The sequence below is a fragment of the Vombatus ursinus genome, unplaced genomic scaffold, assembly GCF_900497805.2.
Source record: "Vombatus ursinus unplaced genomic scaffold, bare-nosed wombat genome assembly UNPS02009205.1, whole genome shotgun sequence".
NCBI classification, from domain to species: domain Eukaryota; kingdom Metazoa; phylum Chordata; class Mammalia; order Diprotodontia; family Vombatidae; genus Vombatus; species Vombatus ursinus.
The window spans coordinates 13,435,291-13,454,107 of NW_020948983.1; the positions used below are offsets into that span (position 1 = coordinate 13,435,291).

At 38.6% G+C, this 18,817-nt stretch overlaps 1 protein-coding gene across 1 annotated transcript in view; it reads left to right on the forward strand.

Annotated features, from left to right (window-relative positions):
- Positions 1 to 18,817, forward strand: part of SORCS1 (sortilin related VPS10 domain containing receptor 1) — a 700,512-nt gene that overhangs the window by 490,844 nt on the left and 190,851 nt on the right. Inside the window, exon 6 of the mRNA XM_027852142.1 lies at positions 5,498 to 5,571. Within this exon, the coding sequence (XP_027707943.1) occupies positions 5,498 to 5,571 (74 nt within the window). The remainder of the gene's footprint in view (positions 1 to 5,497; positions 5,572 to 18,817) is intronic.

Sequence of the window (18,817 nt, forward strand, 5' to 3'; positions counted from 1 at the left end):
TCTCTCTCTCTCTCTCTCTCTCTCTCTCTCTCTCTCTCTCTCTCTCTTTCTCTCTCTCTCTCTCTCTGTCATATGCACAGATTATAATGATATAATGATAGTGTTTGGTGCCTTGCTCTGACACTCCAAAGAAACCACAGAGCCTGAGACAAACAGAATCAGAAATAGATCTTATTTAAGTGCTGCCAGAGCAGTGACTTTTAGTAAAAGTCTGGTTGGTTTTCCATGAAAAACCTTCCATTACTAGCTGGAACTGTTATTCACTGGAAGGCTTTGACACCCCTCCCTCCTTTATAGAAGGAAGCTTTGCTGTCAGGATGGATAGGTTTAATTAACACATTAACTTGAGTTGTGGTGAGATTTTTCCCTTTCCTCCTGTAACAGAGGCCTAACAATTCACTTCCTAGGGAGAAAATGTTTGAAGTAGTGGGTAAACTTCAAAAAAACTCCCTCCCGTGTGGGTTAATTTGTATTCACCTCTTGCCTACAGCTACAAATCTCCTGAGAATTTCAAATGCCCCAATATATTTAATCTTTAGGAGCAGGGCTCTCTAAAACATCACAGAAAATCACATTGTCCCCTAGGACACAGGCACAAACTGTCTATCCCATGGGGAAGTGCTGCTGTTTGTCCAGGTGACTCTATTCAGCCCCAATGGCATAAGTGCAAATTGTTCGTCCCATGGGGAAGTACTGCCATTTGGCCTTTAACACTGGTTGGGGTTACTTAGAAATTCTGTCATCAGTCAGAAAGTATTTAATGAGGACCTCCCTTATTCTGGGCACTGTGTTAGGCACTGTGAGGATGCACAAGAAATATAAGGCCATACCTGCCCTCAAGGTACTTATAGTCTAGTAGAGGAGATTAAACTAAGACTCATAAAATTTTATCAGATGAGATAATGCATGGGACAGTAGAAAGAACATCACATTTGGAGTGGGGAGTCCTGCATTTAAATTCCTTCCTCATCATTTCAATTCAATAAACATCAAATATTAGGTGCTAGTGATAAAAAGGCATACTGCCCTTGTCCTTAAGGATCTCTTTCTACTAGTAGGTATAATATGTATGTGGATAATGCAACAAAATATAACAAATACAACAAAATTTGAGGAGAGTGAGAATTCTTATTGATGTGGGGGTTGGAGGAATCTCAAGGCACCAAGGCTTCATGGAAAAAGAAACATTAGATCTGAGCATTGAAGGAAGAGCATGTCCTAAGAGGGAAAGATGAGGGGAGTAGGTGTGTATTTCTGGCAAGCAAAATTGCTTTTTCAATGCACTGAGGCGGAATATAGAAAGGAGAGTTTTAGAAATATAATCATGAAACTGCAGTCTGAATAAATCTCAGCAGCCATCTTGTTGGAGATAGCTGAGTGGCATAGTAGATAGAACGTTACCTGGAAACAGGAAGGCTCATCTTCCTGAATTCAAATCTGGCTTCAGACATTAGTTGTGTGACCCTGGGCAAGTCATTTAACCCTGTTTGTCTCAGTTTCCTCATCTATAATGTGAACTAGAGAAGGAAATGGCAAACCATTCCAATATCTTTGTCAAGAAAACCCCAAATGAGGTCAAGAAGAGTTTGCTATGACTGAAACATGACTGAACAACGGGAGCCATCCTGTTTAACCTGTATCCCCAATAGAAACTTTTCTGAAAGATATGTGTTGAGTGGTTATTCAGCCATTTTTTGATTACCTTCATTGAGTAGAAATCCAACATATCTCCCTTCTCCCTCACCCCTAAGGTAACCCAGTCCATTTTTTTTAGCTTGATTGTTAAGAAGTTTTGTTTTATTTTTTTTTAAATCTATATCCAGTCTATGTTTCTCTTTTTGTACCCTTCATTCACTGCTCCTACTTTTGCTTTTGAGTTATTTATTTAAATAGGAAAAATGAGATCACTCTTCCACATAATGACTTTTCATATATGGAGAAGCCCAGTTACATTTTGAAAACTGTCCTTCATTATGTAACTATATTGTTATTGCAGTGCCCAAGAAAGTGTTACCTAAGTTTAGCAGCTATACCTTAATCTAAGGGACCCTTTGATGACCCTTAAGTCCTGTCCATGCCATTATCTACTCCTTTTCAAATTGACCATGTTGTTTAATAAAAACATTGAGCAATCCGACCTGCCAACCAGAGACATGGTCCAGAGACGGCCATGTTATATTGACATATGTTGAATTAACATTTTGCCAAAACCCCTTTCGTTGTTTTAAACAAAATGTTTTTTAGTCCTGCCTCTCCCACTAGCTGTTTTCTCTACATTAAATTGCCACCTGTTCTAGTCCTTTGAGTCTAGCTTGAGCAATATAAGTGCAGAGATGTATATTATAACTCAGAGGCATGGCCTGAATTGGGTCTATGAGAGTGGGGTTATGTGAACTTTGGGCCACTGAGGTACAAATACAGAATGTATAAAATCTTAGGGTAACAGCATGAGAATGTTTGTCACCTCATTTGTCTTGTGCTTTCTCAAGGAAGGGAGCTAGGAAAACATTCTCAGGAATAGTAGGGAGTGAAGCAAAGCTTTACATGGAAATTGGTCCCCTTGGCTGGTTCCCAAATGTTTTGCAGTTTGGATCAATCGAGGTGTTTGCTTTGATAGCTGGTGATTTGAGCCTTTCTTGGTTGAAATGTTCATTTTGTTCCAAGAGACATTGTCTCAGAAAAAAGACCCTTTAAAGTTCACTGATCGTACAACATGGGCTGGTTTAGTTTACTTGGAGTTGCCTTGCTCACCTGCAGGTTCAATATAAGCTTACCATTAGGAAAATCAATAGCAGTAATGGGGCATGGATTCTATACAGGCTGGCCAGTAAGAAATACTATGGAAGGGATGTAGATATAGTTGAGGACATTCTCTGAACCCTGTGGAAGCTCACCCTTCAAAGACAGAAGTGTTGGGAAATCTCACTCCTGTACCTCAGACAGCACAATCAAGAACCTGAAGAAGACAGACAACCAAAGAAAACTCTAGCCAAAACTTTAATATGAGGTACCGTCTCCTGGACCTCTCTCTCTCAGTTTCTGACAACCTGTGAAGAAAACTGAAGGTCCTTTTATGTCTCTTCCTTAGGCCTAAAGTAGAGCTAATCTTAAATAATTACAACCCAAGGACAGCTAGGTGGTGCAGTGGATAGAGCACTGATCCTGGAGTCAGGAGGACCTGAGTTTAAATCCAGCTTCAGAGACACTTACTAGCTATGTGACCCTGACAAGTCACTTAATTTCAATTACGTCCAAAAAAGAAGAAGAAGAAGAAGAAGAAGAAGAAGAAGAAGTTGAATCCCTGCTTGCTGTCCTCTTGGTCCATGCTCTAAAAAACTGTGGGGAACCTGCAGCCTGAAGGCCACATGTGGCCCTCTAGGTCCTCAAGTGTGGCCTTTTGACTAAATCCGAACTTCACAGAACAAATCCCCTTAATAGACTATCTAAACCCTTTACCTCTTCAGAACCAAAAGAATTTTCTAGACAAAAGGCACTGTCCAGCCTAAGGGTTATAATGCCTCCACATTATACCCCAAGCCAAATACCCCTGAGTCAAATGGTATACCTTCTTCTTGGTCCAAGAGTTGTTCTCAGACCAGAGTTCTGCCAAAACCTTCAGTCCCCTCCCAAAAATCTCCCTTTTAGGAACAAGTACTTCACCTCTTCCACCCCAGATGATGTCTACCTTTTCTAGAATCATTTTAGCTTGCCTAGTTTGGTAATATCTTCCCTTCAAAAAAAAATAAAAAAGGTTACACTCCCTAGTTTTGTAATATCTATACCCAAAGTGTGTTTGTTGGGGGGAGGGGTGCAGGTAGAACATGGAAGGAAAACTTTGTCCTTTGTCTACTCACTATGTGCTTTCCTATCCCTGATTTACCACTAATGTGATTACCTCTTTCTATACTGTTTAATTTCCATCCACATATGTATGCATGCATGCATCCATCCATATAGAGAGAGAGACAGGATCTCCCACTCCTGGTCAGGCTAAATGTATAGCCACCATTCATAAGACCCATCCCACTGCTGATCCACACTGTCCCAGACACTTTGATCTACCCTATTTCTGATGGGCTCATTTACCCCTTCTTAGGCATCCTGGTCACCCCTTACTCCTGGTGCTGGACATAGTGCAGACACTTGATTCGCTTTAGCTCACTGAACTCAAGCCATGCGCCGTCCTCAGCCTCCCCATTAATAGGGATTACAGGTGTGCACTATTCCTGACCTCAATTCATTTTAACAAACATTTCTCTCAACTTAGGGAAGATTCTCTTCTAACTTCTTGAAGAGACAGCTTCTTAGCACCCCACCCACAGTGTCTCCTCCCCTTGTACCTATATGCTGCAGTTCTAAGAGAAGCCTTTAGAATAGATGGAATAGAACCTCAAGGTTCAAGGAGGAGGTTGCTGGCTTCCTTCTCCCCTGTTTTAGTGACCCTCAGTGGCATTTCTCTGGTGTCCCCCAACTTCCAGCATGTGTCCTTGATGGTTCTTTTCCTTTCCATAAATTAAAAATCAAAAAAAAAATAACAAAGGGAAGAGAAATGGTTGGAATTTATAGAAGATGCATTTAAATAAGACATTTTTATTTTTCTTTGGATACATTAAAGCCTTAAAAATAAGCAAAAAAAAAGAAATTAATGTAATGTTAACAATGTGTATTGTAGAATATTCTAGAGGATATTAAGGTCAGGAAGTAATTACAAGTAAATAAAACTAACCAGGGAAGGTTTCTTGGAGGAGTAAACAACCTCTCTCTTCATGATAAGTAAGATTTTACAGGAGCCAAGATATGTACATTGTCAGAGAAGAGGGTAGCTGGCAAATGTCTGATGTACAATTGGATTTGAGAATTGTATTAAGGAGTGCATGTGGGGGCGGTGTAGAAGAGGGAAGAGGAGGACTGAAGTCAGCATCTTTCTTTAAGAAGAATGAATACTCAGTTGTCCTGCAATGACAGAATCATTGTATTCATTCAACAGCCATCATTCAACAAGCATCTTTTAAGCACCTACTCTTTGCCAGATACTACACAAGGACAAAAATAAAATGGTTAGTTTCTCTTAAGGACCTTACATACATGTGTGTGTGTGTGTGTGTGTGTGTGTGTGTGTGTATACATATATACGTATATGTATTTATGTATACATACATTCATATACATATATATATATTTAGAAGGGGCCACATGAGCATAGAAAATTAAATACAAGATATTTTCAAAGTAATGTTTGAGGAAGGACACTTGAGAGGGGAGGAGATCAGGGTATGTGTCTTTAAGAGATGGCACTTCTCATTGTCTAGCCTGGTAGGCTCAATTAACTGTCTCCAACTCTTCCATCCTTATTTCCCTGTGCTGCCTTATGCAAACCCTAAAACTCAGCCAAAGGAGTCTCACTTAAACATTATACTCATTGATGGATTGAACTGGTGTTTCAACTTGTGATCGCTTGCAGGTTTGCCCAACTGAGGATTCTTTCTCTTCTCTCTAGTTATACAGCTCTGCAGAATTTGGGAGAAGATGGCAACTTCTCCAGGAAGGAGTCGTCCCAAACAGATTCTACTGGTAAGAACGTGACAATCTTTCATATTCTATACTGAGAAAACAGCCCAAGTGACCCTGGATTGGGCCACCATATTTTTGTTACTCATTAATTGCTCTAAAGGGAGCTACTGGTTTGATGAATGGCCTGGTTTTTCCATCCGGGATGGTATTCAGTCACATTAGGGAGAAGCAAAGTCTGTTTGGAATTTTTAAATTTTACTTCAAGTCTCTAAGCAAGCCCAAATGATGCTTTTTATGTGCATTCACAATTTATTTAGCCACTATTTATTTAACCATGTACTGTGTGCCATGAACTGTGCTAGAATCCCTAGTTTCTTGGAAGATTCAATTCAAGTGCTAGCTCCTCCATTAGACACCTTCAAGTTGATAATACTTTCCCCCAAATTCTTTGCATTTATTTTGTGTATTTAAAAATTTATTTATCTGAATATATTATATATCTCCCATCAGAAATGGGAAGACATAAATGAAACTCTTTGCACCTTTAAAGTGCTATATAAATATTTACTACTACTACTACTACTATTATTATTATTACTATTTTGATTATTAGGAATATTATATTAAATTTAAACTTTTTTGACTGGCATGAAGATGGCTAAGTAGAAAGGACTGTGGTATTAACAATGAAAGGAAGCTCCTTGAGGGCAGGGACTGTTTGATTTTTTTTCTTTGTCTCTCAGGTGTCTAAAACATAGGGAGTGCTCAATAAATACTTGTTGATTTGAATAAAATGGAATGAAATCTCTAGACAGTGAGAGAGATACAGAAATAATTAAGATCTAGTCCCTTCTCTCCTGGAGCTCATGATCTAGAAGGGGCATTATAAGACATATACACATGACGTAATACTACGTAACAGTAGTATAAAATAGAATAGAATATGGGTAGAAATTTTAGTGCTGAGTGATTGAGGCAAGAAAGGGAAGGCCAGGAAACCTTTGTATCCAACCTATCAATCAGAAAAGTAAAGTTCATACAAGCTCATCTTTTCCCCTTTTCTTCCTTCCTTTCCCCTTTCCTCTGCTCCTTTTCCTTTATCATTTTTTGTCAGGCTTATGAACTTGACTCCAGAAAGGCATTTCTGAAGTGTCCTCTTAAATTGGAACACACCTTTAGCTGTCAGCTTAGAACAAATCTTTTAAATATCGCTTTTCACAGTAGCCTGTGTTCATTGTCAGAGGAGGCTCACTTGGGGGTAGCTGTTCTCAACAGTAGATTGTAGCTGGGCCATAGAAAAGTCCCTCTCCATTCTCTTAAGAATGAACACACCAAAGCAAAGCAAACATGCTGTTCATTTGTCTACACATGTGTCTCAGGATGTATGTATGATACAGCACCTATCACTAGAAGCCTGCCATTCCCCTACTGCACACTCTTAGACACATCCAAGAGAAATACATTTTTATCTCTCTCATTTTCAAATGCTACACTAAAATCCCTTTGGGAATTGAAAGCTAGAGAACTGCATTAGAGAAACTGTTAAAACTACAGATGCCTCCTGAAAAGGCAGCCCATTTGGAGACAAGCCTGGTGAGATATAGCGACCTATATTCCTGTAAAGCTGGCCCTTTGTTTTCATTACTAGGGAACATGAACACTTAAAAGGGGGTTTCTGTAACTTGAAAGTTTATCCATCTTTCCTCTGCTACTGCCCAGATCTATCTGGTACCATTTTTAAAGATCAGATCAAATAAAGTCTCTTCTATCAGGGTAGGTATCTTTAGCCCACACTGACCTCCTTTGCTCTCAAGCCTGTAGCATTTAGTGTCTGTGTTAATGTACGACACTGCCTTGAAGTGATACATGGCAGTTTCAAGTCCCTGGATTTGTTTTTTTTTTTTTCTCCTAAATAAATTTCTTTATTTTTATACTCCTTTAGTGCCTAGAACAGTGCTATGATTGATATTAATAGCTCACATTTTTATATCAAGTAAAGTTTTCTAAGGAGCTTTATATATATTTTCTTTCTTTTTTTCTGATCCTTAAAGCCTGGTACCGTCAAAAGAATAATGATTATTATTATTCTATTTTTTTTTGAAGCAAACAGTACTAAGTGACTTGCCCAGGGTTACAGAGCTAGTAAGTGTCTGAGGCTGGATTTGAACTCAGGTCTTTCTGACTCCAGGTCTGGTGCTCTGTCCACTGCACCACCTACCTTCCCCAAGAACAATGATTTTTACACCAGAGGATTTGGGCTCAAGTCCTGCCTCTGACACTTTACCTGTGTGACTGTGGACAAATCTCTTAACCTTCCTTGGCTTTAGTTTTCTTATCTATAAAAATGAAGGCATTGTGCTAGAGGGCCTCTGAGGTCTTTTAGATCTATAAGAAGGTTGATACTATTTTAATACCCATTTAATAGATAAGAAAACTAAAAGTCAGAGGAGTTGTGCCTTGCCAAAGGACAAATAGCTAAGTGTCTGAGGTGATAGTTGAACCCAGGTTTTCCTGACTTAAAGCCTAGCATTCTATCTACTATGTCATGCTAACTGGGTGTACTCATGCATACATGCATATGTGCATATGTGTATGTATACATGCCTCTATATGTAGCCCTGAAATAGGTTTGTAAAGTTTCTGAAGATTAAATTAAAAAGTAAGCATCCTAATATTCATATCATATCTAGCCCCTATTCAAATTCTACACCATCTTGGCTACAATATGCTCACTTAGTTTAGAAATACAGGTCTCAATTTGGAACTCATGGAAATTTAGAGTAGACTTTGGCTGAAATTTATCTCTGCCTTGTTAGTAAGAAAGGAGATTTTTAATGCCCATGAACATCGAAACAAAATTTGAAGGCAGTGTTTTACTATACTCAGTGTACAAAATATTTTCAAGCACTTACCTATTAAAAGTGTTTTGTAAACCCTAAAATGCTATAGAAATTCTAGTTATTGTTATCATTATCATGTAAATAGTGCACTCGTAAAGTGAGCGGGAGCAATATTGCCTAGAATGGTGCTAATTTGAAATTTTTCATGTCTAGTCTTTGAAATAGGGCATCTACCAAGTAACACTAGATTTGCCTCGTTCTCATTGCTAGGCATACCCGAAAATAACACAGTTCTTGTTTTCTGTGAGAATATTCCATAGTTCAGACTTTCGACTCTTTCTGAATGCGCTGTCTCCCAGTGAATTAGTGAATTTGGATAGCAAAGCTAAAATTGAAATTTGAAAATCAGAGGGGTCATTATTCTTCCAAGACCTTTGAGAACTGTTGACAATGCTCACATATTTACTTTTCATTCCTCACCACTTCCAAGAAAACTGTCACTCGCTGGAGAAAGGAGTAGAGGATGAGGTTTGTCCCTCCATATTGGGGATCATTTCCATAGTTCCTGCCAGCTCATAGTTATTTGTTTCTAGTCACTCTGACTTCCTACTATTAAAATTGTGAATTAGTGAAGCCTGACTGATCACTCTGAGAGGAAGGGTAGGTAAATCGCTGGTTTCTACATTGAACTAGGTATCTCTACTCACACAGAGGGGCATGTGAAGGAGGAGAAAGTAAGCTTGCATCACAGCATCTCTTGGTGGAAGATATCTAGCCTGACTTTGCACATAGTTCCAGAAGCTCCTGATTTAAGTTTGCCCAGCTTCTTACTGGCCTCAATTCTTGAGGTGGCTTAAGCTTTTGTAAGCAGCACAGCATTATTGTTGTTGTTGTTGTTGATGATGATGATGAAAATAACAAGATCTTCCAATACTCTCACATTTTAAAAAAATATCTATTTTAAGTATTCTTTTCTTTTTAAATTTTAAATTCAAAATTCTCTCTCTCCCACTCCTCCCCCATCCATTGAGAAGACAAGCATTATGACATGAATTATACATGTGAAATCATAAAAAAACATATTTCCATATTAGCCATATTGCAAAAAAACAAAAAAGAAAAAAAATATACTTCCCTTAGTTCTCAGAGTTTATCAGTTCTCTCTTAGGAGGCAGATAGCATTTTTTCATCATGAGTCCTTTGGAATTGTCTTGGATCATTTTATTGATCAGATTAGCCAAGTCTTTCACAATCAATCATCATTACAACATAGCTGTTGATGTGCACAATGATCTCCTGGTAATTCTCTCTTCATTTTGCAGCAGTTTGTGTAGATCTTGTCATGTTTTTAAAAAAACAACCCCCCCTCATCACTTTTTAATGTTCCATCACAATCATATGCCACAACTCATTCAGTCATTCCCCAATTGATGGGCATCCCCTAGATTTCCAAATCTTTGCTATCAGAAAAAGCTGATATAAATCTTTTTGTACATATGGGATTTTCCTTTTTAATTTATCTATTTGGGATACAGACCTAGTAGTGGTATTGCTGGGTCAAGGTGTATGCCCAGTTTTATAGCCCTTTGGGCATAGTTCCAAATTGTTCTCCAGAATAGTTGGGGCAGCTCACTGCTCCACATACAGTACATTAATGTACCTATTTTCCTTTATCCCCTCCAGCATTTGTCATTTCTAGTAAGTGTGAGGTGGTACCTCAGAGTTGTTTTAGTTCTGATAATCAATAGTGATTTAGAACCCAATACTCTTTTTAAAAATTTTGCAATGCTTAAAAATTTTTAGGCACTGACGTGAAAGGTAGAGGCAAAGCCAAATGATTAGTAATCTTCCAAAAAAAGTTGCTTCAAACTGATCAATAATTTTAAGCATAACTAGACTTATTTGGTGAGTTTACCTTTACAATGGTTTGCTTCGATGACCTTTGCATAAATCCTAATATAATATAAACTACCCTCTTGGTAAAAGCAATTGTCAATTGGCCCTCAGGAAGGATGCAGTCTCTTTCTTAGGAAATGTAGCAAAGGTGGTGCATCTCTCTCTCTCCAGTGCAAAGGCATGAGAGCTCAAAGGAATAAGTGTAATCCCATTCTACCAACCTCATTCCTACCCTTTTCCTTGCTATCTTGAGAATCATTAATAAGTCATTTGGACACCCTACCTACTCAAGAGGAAAATGGGGATTTGTGGAATAATTCAACAGAATTACCCTGAATCTTTTGACCTAGTAAATGCTGTTGTCACCATGAGCTGCATTGCTTAGATAGTGGAGAGAGGAGACAAATAGGCATCATGCACCTATGTGGGTATGGAGAAAAAGACTATATTTCAAACCCCAGGAGTCCTCTGCCAGAAAACTTTTCACATGAACCCTTGGACTGTATTTAAAGAAATCTTAAGAATCACAAAGGTCTAAACCCACTTTCAAGGCTTTCCCATGCAGATTGTTTGTAAGAGAGTGGAACTTTTGCAATAGTTCAGTGTCAAAATGACCTCTACTTGATGGAAACTGAGAACAGCAGTAGGGGAGCTGTGAAAGCTGGGGAGGGCAGCAGAAGGGTGAAAGAGAAGGGTGGCTATGCAGTGATTGTTGATCTCTGTTGTAAATAGTAGGAAGTCAGAATGACTAGAAAGAAATAATTATGAGCCAGCAGGAACTATGGAAGTGATCCCCAATATGGAGGGACAAACCTCATCCTCTACTCCTTTCTCTAGTGAGTAACAGTTTTCTTGGGAGAAGTGAGGAATGAAAAGTAAATATGTGAGCATTGTCAATGTTCTCAAAGGTCTTAGAAGAATAATGACCCTTCTGAAAAGCACCATTTTCAAATCTCAATTTTAGCTTTGCTATCCAAATTATATAGTATTCACTATAATTGCTAATGTAAGAAAGGCTATGGGGGCAGGTAGATGGCTCAGTGGATAGAGCACTGGTATTGAAGTCAGGAAAACTTGAGTTCAAATCTGGCCTTAGACATTTACTAACTGTGTTACCTTGGATAAATCACTTAATCTCTCTCTGTTTACCTAGGAGTTAGCTAGGTTGCTCAATGGATAGAGCACTGGGCCTGGAGTCAGGAAGACCTGAGTACAAATTTGGCCTCAGACACTCAGTAGCTGTTTGACCCTGGGCAAGTCATTTAACTTCTGTCTGCCTTGATCCACTAGAGAAGGAAATAACAAACCACTCCATTAGCTTCGCCAAGAAAATTTCATGTACAGTGGTCCATAGGATCACTAAGAGTCATGACTGAATAACAACAAGAAAGTCGATGTTGCCCTCCTCTCTTCTCTTCTCCAGGTTAAATGTTGTTTTTTTTTTTTCTCTCCAAATTTCTCATATTAGATTATTCTAGGAATCTTTGCAATCCCAGCGATTATCATATACTTCACTTTGTCCAAGCCCTTCTACTATGTCTGCATTTCAAATTGAAGAGAGGTCTACTGGAATACCCTACAGATCATCCTTTGCTCTGTGCTGTTTAATGTTTATCAATGACATGGATCAAAGTCCCTTGTGTGAATGGCTTCCTCCTAATTTGAGGGCATCAGATATACTTTGGAGAAAGATTAACTTTTCTGGCTCATTACAACCTTTGGGGTGATCTGGGAACAGTACTATATGTCATTTTTCAAAGGTGGTTACCACTTCCCCTTTTAAGTATATAGGTTCATAGGATTTGAAATATTAGTAGGTTAATTTAGAAGTTAATAGAAACATAGAAGACTTAAATCTGAGCCCATGGTGAGTAAATATACCCTCCAAATCTCTATCACTTACAGTATTTACCAGAGAGGGCTCTTTGTTCAGGTGGTCAAGATAAAGAGCTAATCCATCAGAGCTCCTCTTTTATTTGTTGTTCAATCATTTCAGTCATGTCCAACTCTTCGTGACCCCATTGGGGGTTTTCTTGGCAGAATTACTGGAGCGATTTGCCATGTCCTTCTCCAGTTTAATTTACAGGTGAGGGAACTGAGGCAAACAGGGTTAAGTGACTTGCTCAGGGTTGCCCAGCAAGTAAGTGTCTGAGGCTGGATTTGAACTCAGGTCTTCCTGACTCTAGGTCCAGCACTCTATCCATTGTACCACCTAGCTTCTCCCTCCTCTTTATATATCCTTTCTTTATGAAGTCTTGTTTCTTACAATTCTCCTCTGATTATTGCTCCTCATTGGAGAACTTGTCCAAAGCCCTTCCATACCACTCCATCATAACTCATTTATTCTCATTAAGTGTCATTGATCCTCTCATTACCATTGATGTACTCCATAGCCCCTCCTGACGGGGATCATTATTGCTCTCAGCTGTACTGCCACTCAGCCCTAGTTTGTGGTTGCCTTTAATCCAGCTCTCCTTAGGGTGAATATCCCCCATCTCCTCAGTTCTTACCGATTAACTTTCTGTAAGTCAAAGATACATGTTAGCCAACCACTCACTTGGATTGGTTTTCTCCACAGTTCAGCTGTATTCCCATAGGATCAAAGATTTACAGTTGAAAGAGACCTCAGAGGACATCTAGTTCAACTTCCTCATTTTATAGATAAAGATTCATAATTAAGACTAAAGGATGTTAAGTGACTTTCCCAAGGTCATATAAATAATACATAGCAGAGGCAGGATTTGAACCTATGTCTTCTGACCCCAGTCTCAGTGTTTTGTTCTGGTATTTCCCCCCCAATTCCCACTGTCCTATGCTTATTTCAATAGATGAAGCTAATCCTATTCTTCATTGTCCTGGCTCTAAAATCTAACTTTTTTTTTTCATTCTTTTTTTAAGTCATCCTGCAAGCCTGGAATGTCCCCCTGCCTCAATTCTGCCTTTGAACATTTGTGTTTCTTCAAGGCTCAGCTCATGTTACAGTTTGCTCCACGAAACTTTTCCTGACATCCCTATTTTATTAGTGTGTGTGCCCTCAAGTGACTTTGCCCTTACTGATCTGTGTATGTGTTCCATCCCCTGACGAGAATGTGATGTTTATGTGGGCAGAGGTCATTTTGTTTGTAAATCTTTGAATTCTCCTTGCCTAGCATAGTACTTCACATGTCACATATGTTTAATAAATGTGGATTAAGTTGTTTTGAATCACAGTTCCTTCACACTTTAGTCTATAATCCTCATGAGTTGACATTGTTGAAAAAAAATATCCTTTGGTTGCCAATCTTTAGATGCTGTATCTCCCCAAATTTGGCTAAGTTGATCTACAGATAGATAGTATAAATATTTTCTGAATCAGAATTTGGGACAAATAATTTAACCAAAGGTGTTTCTTTGGAAAATTCTTACTAAAAGTATACTTACATTTTTTGAAATTGGGATCATCCTAGAAAGTCCAGTATCTAGGACTGCCATAGATAACCTGTGTCTCAGATCTGAGCAGTATGAACTTTTTTAGTCTCTGGAATCTCTCAATAATAACAATTTTATGACTGAGCCTCCACCCAGAGTTTAGCCTAGGGATCTCTGATTTTGGCCTGTTTGCCTTTCCAGGGCCTTGATGCCCTATTAGCACTTAAGCTAACATCTTTAACAAAAAAAAAATGTGTTTATTAAAGTATAGCAATGACATTAAAAGGCAAAAGACTATCTTCCTAGCCTGTAATACTATTTTTACTAATGCTAAGAGCAAATATTTATATAGTGCCTACTATGTGTTGGACATTGTGCAAAGTGCTTTACAAATATTGTTCTATTCAATCCTCACAACACCCCTTGGAGATAGGTGCTACTATTATCTTCATATTATCGATGAGCAAACTGAGGCAAACACAGGTCATGGGACTTGTCAATGGTCGCACAGCTAGTTAATATCTTAGGCTGGATTTGAGCTCGTATCTTCCTGACTTTAGGCTCACTACTCTATCTACTGTGCCATCTAGCTGCCTTTATCAATATACAACTTAGAAAACAATATAGCAACACAAGTGTAGATAAGAATGGCGCTTAGCCCCCGTTGATATGAGTGTTTCAACTGAAAGGGCAATGTCTTCTGGGCACTCATCTACTTCTCTTTGAAGGGAGTCAACTTATTTCTCCACCTGCCACTATGCTCACTTCCACTATACTCTTGGATAGTTTCTCCCATTCATATGTAGCATTGTCAGTTTTACATGCTGACACTCTTTGTGGGGGATGGAGTGGATGGAGGGAAGGGAATAAGTATTCATATGATACCTATTATGTGCCAGGCACTGTGCTATGTTAATATAATCTCATTTGCTCTCACAACAATTCTGCCAGGCAGGTGCTGTTATCTCAGTTTTACAGTTCAGAGAACTGAGGCAAGCAGAGGTTAAGGGAATTGCCCAAGGTCATGCAGCTAGTGCCTGAGGCTACATTTGAATTTAGGTCTTCCTGACCTCAAGTGTAGCACTCAGTCCACTGTACCACCTACCTACCTGCCTCTAGCCAATAGGTCACTATTAGAGTAGAGACATAACCCATTTCTAGAGATTGATCAATGGTGCAGTCACTGCCCTGGTTTGAGTCATCCTTCTCCAGCTAACTGGCAATATGTTCAACAACAATGATCCTGGACTTTGTCCTCAGTGAAAAAACCAGGTCACTGACTCAATTCAGCTCAGACTACCCTTTACTCTTTACTTCTCCAACTCCATTCTTCCCAAGGGTGTAACACAGTTGCTCCAAAGAGCATGCATTCAATTTGAAGGAAAATATAAACAATTCTCCTCCCTGCCCCATGCATGTTTTTGCCTCTTCCTGTCCTGTGCAAAGAGAGAATGAGCTGTTCATCTAAGTCTGTCAGGCCCTTCAGAGCCCCTAAAGCTACCACCCTTAGAAATCAGTTTATATTAAACATGTATCGTATACAAATAGCCTTTCAACAACATGTTCTAAGTTGAACAGAGCATGGTCTTTTAAAATTTATTCTTAGAAAAAAGAAACTGAAAAGTGCACACTTCAGGGGCCCGCTTCAAACAGGGATGAAAAATCGTAGGCTGAGGGCTGCATTAGCAAATAGGAAAGATTGGCTTGGGTGGTTGCCAAAGAAAGGATGTGTTAGACTTTATGTTGGATGCTCTTCACTTTGGACATCTGAAAAGCCAGGGTGCTAAAGCAAATATGTTATACGGGGCTCTAAGAATGGAGATCACACGCCGTCCTTTAAATTTGCTTTAGGGAATATTTGGATTTAAAAGCTCAAAAGAGCGTGATTTTGACATATGAATCCATTTTTTTTGTTGTTATGCTAAATTAAAAAAACATATGCCTGTATTTTTTCTCTCTCTCCTATTTTCTGTTTCTTGTCATTCAGATAGCTCTTAGTGAAAGCAGAGAGAGACAACCAAGTTTCATTTTCTCTGGGTTAGAAGTGATACAGTTGGTGAGAGAGTGATGGAGTGTGGGCCTCATGTGATAAAGATAAAGAGGACAAGGTTCAATTATTCCCATTAGTTGATGAGGGCCAAGCTAGAAGCCATGGGGCTCAGGCTGCAGCAGAGAAATTTTAGATTAATTTGTAGGTATAACTTGCTAATAGTAGGATTAGTTCAAATAGTTCAAGAAGCAGCTAGGAGGTGAGCACAGAACCCTTACTTAGAAGTAATAAAGACCAAGGTTATACACCCATCTCTCAAGGGTAATGAAATGTTTCTTGTCAAATGAAAGGCATAGAGTACTGCCACAGTACAGTCTGGGGAGCAGTTTTTTGCAAAGGTCCTCAGAACTGTTCATCAGGAAGGGTGCTGAGGGCCATATTTTCTGCAAGAAGTAGTAGGGAAGTTATCTGGAAACATAGACTAGAGGGAATATTTAGATGGATAAAGGGACATTATTTTGAGTTATCTTTGGGGATCACTGAATCTTAGTGTTGGAAGAGACTATAGAGGTCATTCTTGTAACATCCTTCTCAAAAGAAGAATCCCTACCAGATGACCATCCATCTTTCCTTAACTTCAATATGTCCAGTGGCATAGTGCTCACTATCTTGCAAGATGACTCATTTCAACATTGAACAACTTAAGTCATTAGAAAGTAACTTTGTCTGCTGTTGAAATTTTTGCCCTCATAATTTCAATCAATTTTCTTAGTTTTGCTCTGTGGAACAATGAAGAGATAGAACATTCTGCCTTCCATAGTTTCACCCTAAAAAATATGTAGGCATATCCCCTATAAGTCTTCTGTTCTCCAAGCTGAGCATCCTTGGTTTCATCATTCATTATATATATGCCACAGTTTTGAGTTTTTAAAACTTCAAAGATATCCTCCATTGGACTTGCCTCAGTTTGTCAATACTTTCAAAATATGGCATTGAAAATTATGCAAAATACTCCAGATATTGTAAGAGTGCAATTGGGCAATTACTTACTCTTCTCTGGATTCTTTTGTAGCAACAGAGTAGCACTGGGTGAGGGGATATAGGATGCTTTCTCTCATTAAGAAACCCCAGCTCATGGTTCACACATGGTCACTGATGAAGTTCTGGGGGAGCCTGACATTTAAGAAGACAGCCCATTTCTCATTACAGATGGTTCTTAAAAACCCCCACCCTGGACTCACCCCCAGGGAAAATTTCCTGATAGTTGTCATCTTCTTTGAGAAGAGTATAGTGGTACAAAATTCCTATAGTTTACCTATCAGATATATGGAGGACAGAAGAATTCATGACCAAACAGGAGATAGAGAAGATTAAGAAATGTAAAATGGATAACTTTGATTACATTAAATTGAAAAGTTTTTGCACACACAAAGCCAATGCAACCAAGATTAGAAGGAAAGTAGAAAATTGGGAAATAATTTTTACAACCAGTGTCTCTGATAAGGGCCTCATTTCTAAAATATATAGAGAACTGAGTCATTTATAAGAATACAAGTCATTCCACAATTGATAAATGGTCAAAGGATATGAACAGGTAGTTCTCAGATGAAGAAATTAAAGCTATCTATAGTTATGTGCAGAAATGCTCTCCCTAACATTGATAGACTTAGCCATTCTCAGCAATGCAAGGATCTAAGACATCTCCAAAGATCTTATGATGGAAAATGCTATCCACATCCAAAAAAAGAACTATGGAGTTTGAATGCAGATTGAAGCATAGTATTTGCTATTTATTTTCTTCTGTTTTGTTTTGTTTCCTCTTTCTGGTGGTTCCTCCTATTTGGTTCTAATTCTTCCTTACAACATCACTAATGTGAAAATATGTTTAATACGAATGTATATGTATAGCCTGTATCAGATTGCATGCCATCTTAGGGGGGGAGGGAGATAAAAACTTAAAACTCAAAAGCTTATGGAAGTGATTGTTGATAAATCAAAATAAATTAATAAAAAAAGTGAAAAAAAGAATAGAAAAAAAATTCCTCCTGATGTGAGTCAATTCTAGCTGAAGGAAACAGGGGTTCCCAAATTCTCTAAATCATGAAGATACTTCCAAGGCTAGAAAGATCTATCTCAGTATTTTTGTTTTGTTATCTCTGCTCAAAGTAATAAAAAAAAAAAAGTGACATCTAGTACTCTACATCTGGGCTCAAATACCTCTAGGCAGTACATGTGACTGTTGTGATACATGAGATGTTTTCCCTTTCATAGGAAGTCCAGAATGAGATTTCCTTGCTATACGTTCAGGAGAGAATAAGAATAAATAGTAGTAATGAGAGTTGTCTTTCCTTTTAAAGTCTCTGATTAGACAGCTATTCCTGACTCAGTGTCCATTCCTCTTTCAAAAAGGTCTCCCACCTCCTACTGCTATCACATGGACCAAGAGACTGCTATGTCATCCCAAAGTGCCAAGTGCTTCAGTGCTAAGCCATAATACATGTGGTACACCAGGGGTGGTCTACTGGAAATAGCCCAGGCAAGCCCTGCTCTGTTTCAATGGAGTGTGCTGTAGACAGTCATTTTTGTTTTAGTTTTTTTTGTTTGTTTGTTTTTTGTGTTTTGTTTTTTGTTTTTGTTTTGGCTAGGCAACGGGGTTAAGTAACTTGCCCAGAGTCACACACTTAGTAAGTGTTGAGTGTCAGAGGCCGGATTTGAACTGAGGTCCTCCTAACTCCAGGGCTGGTGCTCTATCTACTGCACCATCTAGCTGCCCTTACACTTTCATTAATGTAGTTTTAGAAGGTATTGAGAAGAGAAACATGGAAGTATAGAATTTCCAATTTTGAAGGGGCCTCATGCATCATCTAGTGCGTAACCCCTCCCTAAAGCATAGGTTTTTGCTACAAAATCCTTAACAAGGATCTAAGTTCTGTTTGAACACCTCCAATAACAGGCTAGGTAATTCCATTGCTGTGCTGATCTATCTATTCAAAAGTTCATATTTCTATTGAACCAAAATGGACTTCATAGGAACTTTTACCCATTGGTCCTAATTATACTCTCTGGAGTCATGCATAATTAAAAAGTTTAGGAGAGATGGCTAGCTTTGTAATTTAGAAGAAAGAAAGAAGACAGAATGCAAAGGGAAGTTGTTCTAAAATAAGAGAAGGAG